At 72.9% G+C, this 12,158-nt stretch overlaps 3 protein-coding genes across 3 annotated transcripts; all 3 read left to right on the plus strand.

Annotated features, from left to right (window-relative positions):
* The first annotated feature begins 99 nt into the window (after positions 1-99).
* PYGO2 (pygopus family PHD finger 2) lies at positions 100-2,728 on the plus strand. Its single transcript, XM_067313226.1, has 3 exons — positions 100-281; positions 377-426; positions 527-2,728. The coding sequence occupies exons 1-3, from the start codon at positions 158-160 to the stop codon at positions 1,601-1,603; spliced, it is 1,251 nt and encodes a 416-aa protein (XP_067169327.1). The 5' UTR covers positions 100-157; the 3' UTR covers positions 1,604-2,728.
* Positions 2,729-2,909: 181 nt separating this feature from the next.
* On the plus strand, positions 2,910-8,235 carry PBXIP1 (PBX homeobox interacting protein 1). Its single transcript, XM_067313213.1, is given in 10 exon segments — positions 2,910-3,012; positions 4,881-4,974; positions 5,174-5,422; positions 5,508-5,661; positions 5,808-6,023; positions 6,098-6,121; positions 6,260-6,333; positions 6,434-6,556; positions 6,707-7,749; positions 7,829-8,235. Coding segments are annotated over 9 exon segments (2,034 nt in total). The 5' UTR covers positions 2,910-3,012; positions 4,881-4,914; the 3' UTR covers positions 7,920-8,235.
* Positions 8,236-8,718: 483 nt separating this feature from the next.
* PMVK (phosphomevalonate kinase) lies at positions 8,719-11,499 on the plus strand. Its single transcript, XM_067313186.1, has 5 exons — positions 8,719-8,841; positions 10,628-10,691; positions 10,759-10,911; positions 10,977-11,106; positions 11,281-11,499. The coding sequence occupies exons 1-5, from the start codon at positions 8,756-8,758 to the stop codon at positions 11,415-11,417; spliced, it is 570 nt and encodes a 189-aa protein (XP_067169287.1). The 5' UTR covers positions 8,719-8,755; the 3' UTR covers positions 11,418-11,499.
* Positions 11,500-12,158: the final 659 nt, after the last annotated feature.

Raw genomic sequence — 12,158 nt, forward strand, 5'->3', positions numbered from 1 at the left:
GCCCACCTCCGTGCCGCGGCAGGCCCCGCCCCGCGCCGTGGTTGGCCCCGCGCGGCTTCCGGCCGGGCGGCGGGTTCCGGTTCCGGTGCGCCGCGCCGTGCGGGAGGAGCCGCGCCGGGCCATGGCGCAGCCCGCGCCGCGCCGGCTGTGACGGGCCATGGCGGCCCCGCACGCCGAGAAGCTGGAGGGAGGCGTCCCGGCGCCGCCGCCCCCGCCGGGGCCGCCGCACCCCGCGGGCAGCGCCGCCGCCGGCGGGCCCGGCAGGAAGCAGGGGAAGGCAGGTGAGCGCCGGGCGGCGGCGGCGGCGGCGGCGGCGGGGGGGCGGCGGGTGCGGGCGGCCGCCGCCGGGCTCACGCGGCCCCGCTTCTCCCCGCAGGTCTGCAGATGAAGAGCCCCGAGAAGAAGCGGCGGAAATCCAACACCCAGGTACGGTCCCGCGGCCCCGGCCCGCCGGCGCCGCCGCCCCGGGAGCCCGGCCCGGGGGCGGCCGCCGGCCGGGCCTCACCCCCGCGCCTTCTCCTTGCAGGGCCCGGCCTACTCCCACCTCTCGGAGTTCGCCCCGCCGCCCACCCCCATGGTGGACCATCTGGTGGCCTCCAACCCCTTCGAGGATGACTTCGGCACCCCGAAGGTGGGGGCGGCGGCCGCCCCCTTCCTGGGCAACCCCGTGCCCTTCGGCAACTTCCGCATGCAGGGCGGTGGCATGTCGCCCCAGGTGCCCCCCGGCTACGGCGGGGGGCCGCAGCCCATGCGGAGGCAGCCCCCGCCCTTCGCCCCGAGCCAGATGGGCCCGGCCTTCAGCATGCCCCCCCAGAACCCCAGCTACGTCCAGCCCGGCGGCATGAGCTTCCCCAGCCAGCCCTTCAACCAGCCCCTCGGACAGAACTTCAGCCCTCCCACGGGGCAGCTCATGCAGGGGCCGGTCGGGGGCTTTGGGCCCATGATCTCCCCCACCATGGGGCAGCCCCCCCGGGGCGACATGGGCCCGGGGCCCGCTCTGAACCCCCCCGGCGGTCCTGCCATGGCTCCGCGGTTCAGCCAACCCGGCAATCTCTTTGGACAGTCTCCCATGCAGCGACCCAGCCAGAACATGCCTAACCTGCCCCCGAACACCAGCCCGTTCCCCGGGGCAGATCCCGGCTTTCCGGCTGGTGCCGAGGAAGGGGGCAAGAGCCTGAACCCCCCTCCCAGCACCTTCAGCCAGGAGCAGCACTCGGGCTCCCCAGCGGCCGTCAATGGGGCTCAGCCCAGCTTCGCCCCGAACAGCGGCAGCCGGAGCAGCGGCACTCCCGAAGCCAACAGCCTCCCGCCTTCCAGCAAGGCGGCCGGCAACTCCGGGCACCAGCCGCCCCCGGGCCTGGTGTACCCCTGCGGGGCCTGCCGCAACGAGGTCAACGACGACCAGGACGCCATCCTGTGCGAGGCGTCGTGCCAAAAGTGGTTCCACCGGGAGTGCACGGGCATGACGGAGAACGCCTACGGGCTGCTCACCACGGAGGCCTCGGCCGTCTGGGCCTGCGACTACTGCCTGAAGACGAAGGAGATCCAGTCGGTGTACATCCGGGAGGGCATGGGACAGCTGGTGGCGGCCAACGACGGCTGAGGGGCTCCTGCCCCGCGGGGCTGGCGGCGCTGCCCTCTCCTTGTACAGATCCCTGCTCGGTTTTAGGACCAAACCCCCTTTTGTAGCCACCTGCCCCCACGAGCGAGAGACAGCCTCGAGCACGGGCTTTGACATTCCTTCCCCATCCCTGCCGCTCCCGGCCAGGCACTGGCCACCTCCACCGCTGGGCACTGCGGGAACTTGCAGCTCCGGAGCAATTCCTGCAGCTCCACCCTCTGCTCCGTGCCCCAGGGCCCACCAGCGCCGAGGCAGCTCCCACCGGGGAGGCGGCAGAGCTTCACGGGCGGAAGCAGAGGAGCACGGGGACGTTTTGGTGCGTGGAGCCGGTCGCCCCGGCACGGCGTGGGCCGCGCGGCCGTGCGCTCTGGGCCACTCTGGCTCTCCCCGGAGCCGGAGCTGCTCCTGGCCGCGCTCAGGTCGCCATTACGATCCTTCTGCCGCAGGACTGAGGTGCGCAGCAGGTTCCGGCCCGTGCTGTGGGGCAGGGGCTCCCTTCGCTTCCCAGGTGCTGCCCCTGCCTGGTCTCTCTGCCTTTCGCTCCCTGCGCAGGGGCTGAAGCAGGGCAGGAGCCGACAGCTGTGCCCGGCTCTGCTCCGCTCCGCCGGCCGCTGTTGTCTCTTGCTGGGCTGGCGGAGAAGGGTGGTGGCTGGCGGCCCCCGGCTGTCCCCGAGCAGCACCGGCCGCAACATTCGGCTATCAGCCCGTCACCGGCCGCCGCAGCCGGCGCCTCCCCAGGGAATGCCCGAGCTGTGAGCGTCCAACCGCCGGGGAGCGGAGCAGTGACCCTGGAGGAGCCGGGAGCTGCCCCCATCCGGTGCCTCCCACCCCCCGGGAGCCCCCGTGTTGGGCCCGCGGGGGCGGCGCCGGGGTGGGCTGCGCCCGAGGGGGCCCGGGGCTGCCGGTGCCGCGGGGGCTCCTTGTCCCCCTTCCTCTGCCGCAGCTCGGTGACTCCCCCCCCCCTTTTTGTAACGCGGTCCCGGTGCTCCGTGCGCCCCTCGGCCCCCCCCCCCCGGAGCTTTGTGCGGGGCCGGGGGGCGCCGCCACCTCCCCCGTTTTAACGGAGCGTTAACGGAAACTTTTGTATCGTCGCTATAAAACTCTGAAATCGGCCGTGTCCGTGTGTCCGTCCGGGCCGGGGCCGCAGGCGGGGCCGGGCGGGGGGCGGGGCCGGGGGCGGGGCGAGCGTTGGTCCCCGCCGTGCCCGGGGCGCCCCACGTGCCCCCGCCGGGCAGGGGCGGCCCCATTGGCCCGGCCCTGCCGCCGCGCGCCGCCATTGGCTGCGGGCGTCACGTGCGCGCCCGTTCCCGAATGTAGCGAGTTGCGGAGTTCGATACAAAGTTGCCGCGAGGCGCCGGGACGCGACATCGCCCCCCCCCGAGCGGCGCCAGGTACCGCCCGGCCCGGTTCGCCGCGGCACCCCCCCCCCCCTCCCCCGGCCCGGTCCGCCCTCGGCTCTCCCGGCACCCCCGCCGGTTCGCCCCGGCTGCCCCGGGCCCGGTTCCGCCCCTCGGCCCGGTTCGCCCGGCCCGGCCCGGCCCGGTTCGCCCGGCTCTGAGCCGCCCTCCGGCCCCTCCCTGACCCGCCCGGGCGGGGAGCGACGTGTCGCCGTGTCGCTGCCCCGGCAGCCCCGACGGAGCCGGCAGCCCCGGCAGCAGCGTCCCGGGCCGGGCGGGCGCGGGGCTCGGGCGGCCGCCGCGGGAAGAGGGTTGCGGCGTCTGGGGGCGCCGCCCGGGACGGCGCCTCCGCGGCAGCTCCGTCGGCTCTGGCAGCGCGGGGGGGGCGCAGAGCTCAGCCGGGCGCTGCGGGTGCCAAGGCGGGAGCGGGGCTGCGGGCCCCCCCCCCCGGGGGGGCTCCTGGGTCCCTCCGGGCCCCGGCACCAGCCCGGCTGGCGGCAGAGCCGGGCGCAGCGGTGCGGGAGCTGCCGGGGCGGGTGCCCTGGTCTGGGGCTTCGACGGGCTCCTCCGGGGACTCGGAGCAGGTGTTTGGACGGGGGCCCGCGGGCTCCCCCGGGCAGGGCCCTGCCGGTGGCGCCGGGCACCCGCAGGTGCGGTGCTGCCCGTGCCGGAAGGGCGGAAGAGGCCTCCCCGGCCGCGCCGCGAGCTGGTCCCCGGCGCAGCGTGCGGGGCTGCCCTAAATAACGCTCCTATTATGGCTGTGCGAGCTCTGCCATCACCCCGTTGCCATGGCTTCTGCGGGGGGAGAGTTTCCCGTGCGCAGCCCTGCGCTGAGACGCAGCCGCTTCCTTCCTGCGGGGCCCACGGCGGCCGCGGCGCCCCGAGCCACGCCAGGGCTGCCAAGCGGGCCGGGCACCGCCAGACGAAGCGGGTGCCGCGGCCTCGCCGCCTCCTCCCCATCCCACCTGCTGGGCTGCATCATGGGCGGCTAAAAATATCTCCCCGGGTCACCGTCTTGGGCTGGCAACTGGTGTCACTGCCGAGGGGTGGTCTCGCACCGCGGGGTGTGAGGAGGGCCGGGCTAGAGGACGGGCTGGGATGGAGGCCCTCGAAGGCAACGGTCCCTGGGCCAGGCCTCCGCCCAGGCGCAGACTTTCCTGCCCTTTGTCACCTTGGGAACCTCTGCAATCCCCCCCTGCAGCACCCAGGGCTCTTCCCCCACCTTCGCTGCTGGGCCGGTGCCAGGCCGGGGGGGCTGGGCCCCTCCGCAGCTGTGCTGGGAATGTGCAGAATCCCAGCGAGCAGCCGGCTCTGGGCGCCACGTTCCGCCTCGTCCCCGCTCCCATCCCTGGCACTCGGCGTCTCTTCTGGGAATGCGCCCGGCCGGCCCCCGCAGCGGGCAGCCGTGCCGCCAGCCTGGAGTGCGGGGGCAGCACGTCTGCCCAAGGGAAGACGGTATTTTGGCAGTGCTAAACGTGTGCTGGGGCTGTTCTCCCCGGCTCCGGGGCTAGCGCCACCGGCACTGCCGCCTCGACCCCTTGGCGGAGGTCGGAGCAGCTCGGATGCCAGGGTCCCCTGCCTGGTGGGCAGCGTTTGGGGTCTGGCCGCTGCTCCCGCTCCCGCCTGGTGCTTGCGGCTTGGCGCAGTGCAGAGACCGCAGCTCTCCCATACGTTCCTCTTTGTTCCTGCTCACGAATTCACTTTGCCAGTCAAATCAGCCCAGCCTGAGCACGGTGCCAGGGACATCCTGGCAGGCAGAGGAGGGATCAGAGCCCTCCATGCCAGCTGGTGCCCACCTGGGTCTCCGTGTGCCAGTGGGGACAGGCCTGGGCTGTGGGGTGAATGTCCGTCTGTCCCCACAGGTGGGCTCCGGGCCGTCCTCAGGCGGGAGCAGGCATGGCGGAGAAATCCAACTCCCGGGACTCGGACAACAGCTGGGTGATGGCAGGCACCGAGGTGAGGGTGGCCCCAGTTGGAGGGACCCTGCGGGGGCAGTGCCGGCAGGAGCCTCGTGGCAGCTCCCCAGCTGCGACCCCATTCCCTCACCCTCTCCGGGAGCTTGGTGCCGAGGGAAGCGCCCGCAGGGCTGGCCGGGAGGAGAGAGGCGCTTGGAGACCCAGCTGGAAACCATGTTGACTGCTGCCTGTGCTCCCAGGGCTTGCCTGTCGAAACGATGGGCCCGGAGCAGGAATTGGCCTCCCGCACGCCAGAGGATGAGGAGCCGGAGGAGGATAGCACCCAGGACATGGTGGCAGGCACACGGTTATCACAGGAATGGGCCATGTCCCGGGACGCCCCCCAACCAGCCGGTCCCGGGCTCTCACCAGCAGCGGCCGCCCTCGGCGGGAATGGCGAGGCCTCCTTCCCAGGCCAGAGCCAGGGCCCCGGGGAGAGCGAGCTCGAGGTGAGCACGGGGCCGGGTCAGCAGCAGGGCCCGGCTGTGGGGCCAGGGCAGGGCGGAGGGAGCCCCGCTGTGTCTGTTCCCCCAGGACTTGGAAGAGCGTCCGGGCCCCACTGGGGGGGCAGTGCCCACCCTGACCGGCTCTGCAGCACCCGGTGCCCCCGACAGCACCTCCCCGGATGGCTGCGCCCAGGAGGAGCCCGATGCCGAGCCAGGACCCTGCCCCGACACCTGCAGAGCAGGTCAGTCCCTTGCAGGGGGTCAGCCCAGCCTGGCGGAGTCGGAGCTGGGGTGAGTCTGTGCTGGGGCGGCGGGGAGGGCCCGCAGCGGAGGTTCGGCGCTGGGGCTGTGGGGTGCGGCAGTCCTGGAGGTCCCTGTCCCTCCCCAGGGCCGCTGGCTGAGGAGGGGAGCTGCACCAGCAGTGACGATGACGTGGAGGGGCTCCGGAGGCGGCAGGTCCACGAACCCCGTCCTGGGCCTGCCCCCCCTGGGCCTGCCCCGCGCTGGGGCACCCAGGACACCGGCGATGAGGACGGGCTCAACATGAGCAAGTACCTGCTGGGCGCCTTGGCGCTGGTGGCCGTGGGGCTGCTGCTCGTCTCCAGTGAGTGAGGGAGCCCAGGGCAGGGGCGGGAGGGGGCCCCCGGCACCTCCCTCATTGCCTGTTCCCCTCCCTAGGTGGCATCTATGACCTGGCAGATGGTGAGTACGGGGGGGACCGTGGTCTGCTCTGCCGTGGGGCCGTGCCTGGCATCAGCCCCGGCCGCTCGGCCTGTCCTCTGCCCGGGCACGGTGCAGCCTGTCACACAGATGTGGCCTGACATCCCTGGTCCTTGCCAGGCCCCATGGAGAGCGTGGTGACCCGGGACGTTGCAGAAGGGGAGCAGGAGTCGCCGCTGCCTGCTGATGGCACGGTAAGCGGGGACAGCAGGGGCTCAATGCCTTCCTGCTGAGCAGGCAAAGGGGAGGCCACGTCCTCGGCACCCTCAGGGTCACATCCTGGCTCTTCCCCAGGACTCACCGCAGAAGCCCCTGTCGGATGCCGGGGACCCCCGGAGCATGCAGTCCATGAGCCTCCTCTTGGACAGGCTGGCCAAGGAGAACCAGGACATTCGGCTCATGCAGGCTGAGCTGCAGGTGGGTGAGCGGGCAGAGCCGGGTGCTGCAGCCCCAGCACTGCCTGCATGAGGTCCTCCACATGCTCTCCCTTGCCGTGCGCCCCGGGTCCCCCCGGCACGGTGCTGGTGCCGTGGCCCTGGTGCTCACGGTTCCCCGCGCTCTCCGCAGGCGCACAAGGAAGAGCTGCAGGCACTGCTGCGGAAGAGCGAGGGCGAGGCGGCCGCGGCCGGGGCCCAGCAGCAGAGCCTGGCAGCGGAGAACGCGCAGCTCCGCGCGGCGCTGCAGCAGGAGGCTGCCGCGCTCCGCATGGCCCAGACCGAGCTGCAGCGCCTACAGGCTGCGGGGGCCCCCGGTGGCCCCCAGCCCCGGGCACCGGAGGCCGGGCAGCCGGTGGCAGAGCAGCCCCACGGTCCGGGTGTCCCAGCCGGTGACGAGCCCGTGGTACGGCAGGAGGTGGCCAGGCAGCGTGGCTTGCTGGCCTCGGTGCGGCAGGAGCTGGCGGGTGCACTGGAGCGAGCCCAGGCCTCGGGGAACCTCGAGCGGCTCCTGGAGGAGCTGAGTGTCCTGGAGCAGCACCTGGGCCAGGAGGTGCAGGCAGAGGGGGCCGAGCCCTTCCCCAAGCACTGGAAGAAGCCGTTCAAAGCCGACAAGAAGGAGAGTAAGCGGCACAAGCGGCAACGGCACCGGGGAGGCCCCCCACGAGCCGGGCGAGCGGGGCGGCAGGGAGAAGAGGGAGCAGGGCAAGCCACAACGGGCACAGGTCGGCGCACCCCCGAGCAGCCCTGAGGGTGCCCGGTAGCTGGCTCAGCGGGGGCAGCTCCCGGCGGCTGTGCTGGCCCGCGGGAGCTGCCCCCGCTGAGCCAGTACCGGGCACCCCAGGGCTGCTCGGGGGTGGCCGACTGTGCCCGCAAGGAGGGTCGGGAGGTGCTGGGGGCCGCGCTGGAGCCGGTGCAGAAGGCGCAGTTCATGCAGCTGCTGCAGGGCTTCATGGGGCGCCTGGGCTGGGGGGGGCACTTCACGGGGCTGGCTGCGCGGCTGGAGGGCGTCTTCGGGGCCGATGGCACCTTTGCCCACGACCGCCTGCGCTTCGTGGACTTCGTGGACGATGTGGAAGAGCTGCTGGAAGACCTGGCGCGGCGCGAGCAGGGTGACAAGAAGGCGGCCGACGGCTTCGAGGAGTTTGTGCTGCAGCACTACTCGGGGGACAGCAGGTGAGCTGGGATGGGAGGGGCCACGCAGGGCCGGGACCCAGGGCCCCGGGACACCCTCATGGCCCCTCTTCTCTTGCAGCTTTGTCAAGAAGGAGCACCACAGGAAGAGCACCCAGCAGCACGGAGGGGCCAGCCCTGCGTGGGACCCCGAGGGCCGGCCGCGAGGGTAGAGCCAGGCAGGCTGCGTAGTGCGTAGGGGGCAGCTGGCCCCGTTGCAGGCGTCTGTCTAATGCACTGTGTCCTGCCCCGCGGGCCCCCAGCCTGTGCGGGGCAGGGGCCCCTAGCGGGGCCGTTGGTGGGAGGTCGGTGGGGCTGCCTGGGCTGCGGTTGCTCCACATGCAGTTGTACAGCCCCGGGCGTGAGGCCCCGTGGCTCCGGGTTCCCCCTGCCCCGTCCCAGCCGGGCCGGGCGCTGTGGGCCCCGGCACTACCGCACCCCGTGTGATGCTGCACTGCCATAGACGCAATAAAGTCACCGCTGGTCAAGGCTGCGGCTGGTGCTGCCTGAGAGGGCTGGGCCGGGGGGGGCTGCGGGGGGAGTCAGGGGCGTGCGAGGCCCCGGGAGCACGAGGGCTGCTTGAGGGGGAACCGCGCCGCGGGGGGCACCGGGGCTGGGGAGGGGGCGGGCGGGCGGGCAGAGGCTGCAGCCCCAAGGCGCGTCCCGCCGCCCCGTCGGGGCTCGGCGCTGCGCCCGCTCCCGCCCTGCAGGGGGCGGCATTGCGCGGGCGCCCCGCGCGGGGGCGGAGCCAGCGCCGCCCTCAGGCCACGCCCCCTCCGGGCCGTACCATCCCGCTCCCCGGCGGGGGGGGGAAAACGCCCTCCCGGAGCAGGGCGCCCCCCGCCGCCCCCGCCGCCGGGAGCCCCCGGTGCCGATGCCGCAGGGTCCCTGAACGTTGGCGCCGGGGCGACCGGGCCGCGGCGGCCCCCCCCGAGCCGGCGCCCCCGCGGCGGCGCCCCCCGGCCGCGCGGCGGTGGTGCGCGCCGGGCGAGCGGGCGCTGCGGGGCCCATGGCGGCGGCCCCCCGCGCCGTGCTGCTGCTCAGCGGCAAGAGGAAGTCGGGGAAGGACTTCGTGGCCGAGGAGATACAGAGCCGGTACCGGGGCGCCGGGCCGGCGCGGGGGGCGGGGCGGGGGCGCTGCGCCCGGGCCCGGGCTGGTGCCGGCGGAGCAGGGCCCAGGGCTAGGCCGCTGCTGGGGAACTGGGCCGGGACTGGGAAACTGGTTCTGGACCAGTACTGGGGAACTGGGCCGGTACTGGCGGAGCTGGTTCTGGGCCTGGGCCAGTACTGGGGAGCTGGGCAACTGGGCTGGTACTGGGGGAGCTGGTTCTGGGCCGGTACTGGAGGGAACTGGGCCGGTACTGGGGAGCTGGTGCTGGACCAGTACTGGGGAACTGGGCCGGTACTGGGGGAGCTGGTGCTGGACCAGTACTGGGGAACTGGACCGGTACTGGGGGAGCTGGTTCTGGGCCGGTACTGGAGGGAACTGGACCAGTACTGGGGGAGTTGGTGCTGGACCAGTACTGGGGAACTGGGCCAGTACTGGGGGAGCTGGTGCTGGATCAGCTGGGGAACTGGGCCGGTACTGGCGGAGCTGGTTCTGGGCCGGTACTGGAGGGAACTGGGCCAGTACTGGGGGAGCTGGTTCTGGACCAGTACTGGGGAACTGGGCCAGTACTGGGGGAGCTGGTGCTGGACCAGTACTGGGGAACTGGGCCAGTACTGGGGGAGCTGGTGCTGGACCAGCTGGGGAACTGGGCCAGTACTGGGGGAGCTGGTTCTGGACCAGCTGGGGAACTGGGCCGGTACTGGGGGAGCTGGTTCTGGGCCGGTACTGGAGGGAACTGGACCAGTACTGGGGGAGCTGGTGCTGGACCAGTACTGGGGAACTGGACCAGTACTGGGGGAGCTGGTGCTGGACCAGCTGGGGAACTGGGCCGGTACTGGGGGAGCTGGTTCTGGGCCGGTACTGGAGGGAACTGGACCAGTACTGGGGGAGCTGGTGCTGGACCAGTACTGGGGAACTGGGCCAGTACTGGGGGAGCTGGTGCTGGACCAGTACTGGGGAACTGGGCCAGTACTGGGGGAGCTGGTGCTGGACCAGTACTGGGGAACTGGGCCAGTACTGGGGGAGCTGGTGCTGGACCAGCTGGGGAACTGGGCCAGTACTGGGGGAGCTGGTTCTGGACCAGCTGGGGAACTGGGCCGGTACTGGGGGAGCTGGTTCTGGGCCGGTACTGGAGGGAACTGGACCAGTACTGGGGGAGCTGGTGCTGGACCAGTACTGGGGAACTGGACCAGTACTGGGGGAGCTGGTGCTGGACCAGCTGGGGAACTGGGCCGGTACTGGGGGAGCTGGTTCTGGGCCGGTACTGGAGGGAACTGGACCAGTACTGGGGGAGCTGGTGCTGGACCAGTACTGGGGAACTGGGCCAGTACTGGGGGAGCTGGTGCTGGACCAGTACTGGGGAACTGGGCCAGTGCTGGGGGAGCTGGTGCTGGACCAGCTGGGGAACTGGACCAGTACTGGGGGAGCTGGTGCTGGACCAGCTGGGGAACTGGGCCGGTACTGGGGGAGCTGGTTCTGGGCCGGTACTGGAGGGAACTGGACCAGTACTGGGGGAGCTGGTGCTGGACCAGTACTGGGGAACTGGGCCGGTACTGGCGGAGCTGGGCCTGGGTCTGGGCTGGTACTGGGGGGAACTGGGCCGGTAGTGGGGAGCTGGGCTGGGAGTCGGGCCGGTACTGGGTCCGGAGGAGGGTGAGGAAAGGCCCTTTGGGTCCCCAGCGGTTCGGCCGTGCCGGGACACGGTACCGGGTCGGTGGGGCCGGCTGGGTGCCGGTTGGCCGGGGCCGTCCCGCTGAGCCCGCGCTCCCGCAGGCTGGGCCCCGACGTGTGCACCATCCTCCGCCTGTCCGGACCCCTCAAGGAGCAGTATGCCAAGGTACCGCCGCGCCGTGCCGCGCCGCGCCATGAGCCCCCGGCGCCCCGCTCACCCCCTCTGCCCGCAGGAGCACGGCCTGGACTTCCAGCGGCTCCTGGACGCCAGCGCCTACAAGGAGACCTACAGGCAGGACATGATCCGCTGGGGCGAGGAGAAGCGCGGCGCCGACCCCGGCTTCTTCTGCAGGATCGTGGTGGAGGGAGCGGCGCAGCCGGTGTGGGTGAGCAGGGCCGGGCCTGGGGTGGGGGGCACGCGGGGCGGCCGCTGACGGCTCCCGGCCCGCAGGTGGTGAGCGACACGCGGCGCCTCTCCGACGTGGAGTGGTTCCGGGACGTCTACGGGGACGTGGTGCAGACCGTCAGGGTCGTGGCCACCGAGGAGACGAGGAAGAGGAGGAACTGGGTCTTCGTCGTGGGTGAGTGGTGCATCCCGGATAGCCTGGCTCATCGGGATGTGACCCGGGTTAAGCCAAAGCCCCGCAGCTCCCACAGCTGTGCCCCCGCAGCAGGCGCCTGGGCGACACCGCGGTGGTGCCGACCGAGGCCGGACCGGTGCCAGGGACCTCACCGGGGGCTCCGCTCCTTGCCAGGGGTGGACGACGCGGAGTCCGAGTGCGGCCTGGACCAGGGGGTGGCCTTCGACTGGGTCATCACCAACGACGGGGACGAGCTGTCCCTAGACAGCCAGCTGGAGACGCTGCTGCAGTCCGTCCGCAGCCGGCTATAGCCGTGCCGCTGGAGCGAGCCCGTGGCAGCGGGACGTGGACCAAAGAGGGCTGGGGGGGCGCCAGGGGGAGCGCAGCTGCTGATAACAGCTGGTTGCAGGGGACTAATCCTTCCGCGGGGGCTGAGCCGGGCTCCGATCCCCGCGCGGGGGGCGCTGCGGCGAGGCCGGGAGCAGGCGGTGCCCGTCCCCTGCAGTGGGGCTGGGGCGCGGAGCCCGGAGCAGGACTGCACGGGGTGGTCCCGGTGGCCGTGGTCCCGGTGGCCGTGGTCCCCGTGACCGTCCCCCCGGTGCCGCCAGGGGGCAGGGCGCCCACGGCCTGCGCCTGGCCCGGCTAATCGCCGCCGGTGGGTGGGCGTCCCTCCCCTCGTTAGCCGCTCCGTGGTGTCCCCAGTAGCCAGCCCCACCGTCGGGCACAGCCGTGCATCGCTGGTGGGAGTGTGCCTCCTTGCCCATCCCCTCTGCAGACAGGGGAGGAAGGGGGCCGGGTCCCCCCCCGGTCACGGGTGGGCGCCTCGCCTCCGCTCCCTCTGCCTTGCCCAGACCCCCTGCCCCACGCAGGGCGGGTGGACGTGCCTTACCCCTGGAGCAGGCGGCGCGGTGCCCGCGCCCTCTCCCTGCTCTTCTCTGCACTGCTTCACGGCTCCCGCGGGTCGCTCTGCGGCCGGGGCTGACCAAGCTGTCTCACCCACGAGCCCTCGCCGAGGCCGGCGCTAACCCCGCCGGACGCAGAGCCCGGCCCCG

The sequence above is a fragment of the Apteryx mantelli genome, chromosome 31, assembly GCF_036417845.1.
Source record: "Apteryx mantelli isolate bAptMan1 chromosome 31, bAptMan1.hap1, whole genome shotgun sequence".
Classification (NCBI taxonomy): domain Eukaryota; kingdom Metazoa; phylum Chordata; class Aves; order Apterygiformes; family Apterygidae; genus Apteryx; species Apteryx mantelli.

What these genes read in the sequence shown, in the direction of transcription:
- PYGO2 (XM_067313226.1), top strand. Translation starts at nt 158, where the DNA reads ATGGCGGCCCCGCACGCCGAGAAGCTGGAGGGAGGCGTCCCGGCGCCG. An exon ending in CAGGAAGCAGGGGAAGGCAG is followed by an intron (nt 282 to 376) that starts GTGAGCGCCGGG and finishes TTCTCCCCGCAG; the next exon opens with GTCTGCAGATGAAGAGCCCC. An exon ending in GGCGGAAATCCAACACCCAG is followed by an intron (nt 427 to 526) that starts GTACGGTCCCGC and finishes TTCTCCTTGCAG; the next exon opens with GGCCCGGCCTACTCCCACCT.
- PMVK (XM_067313186.1), top strand. Translation starts at nt 8,756, where the DNA reads ATGGCGGCGGCCCCCCGCGCCGTGCTGCTGCTCAGCGGCAAGAGGAAG. An exon ending in GCCGAGGAGATACAGAGCCG is followed by an intron (nt 8,842 to 10,627) that starts GTACCGGGGCGC and finishes GCGCTCCCGCAG; the next exon opens with GCTGGGCCCCGACGTGTGCA. An exon ending in GAACTGGGTCTTCGTCGTGG is followed by an intron (nt 11,107 to 11,280) that starts GTGAGTGGTGCA and finishes GCTCCTTGCCAG; the next exon opens with GGGTGGACGACGCGGAGTCC.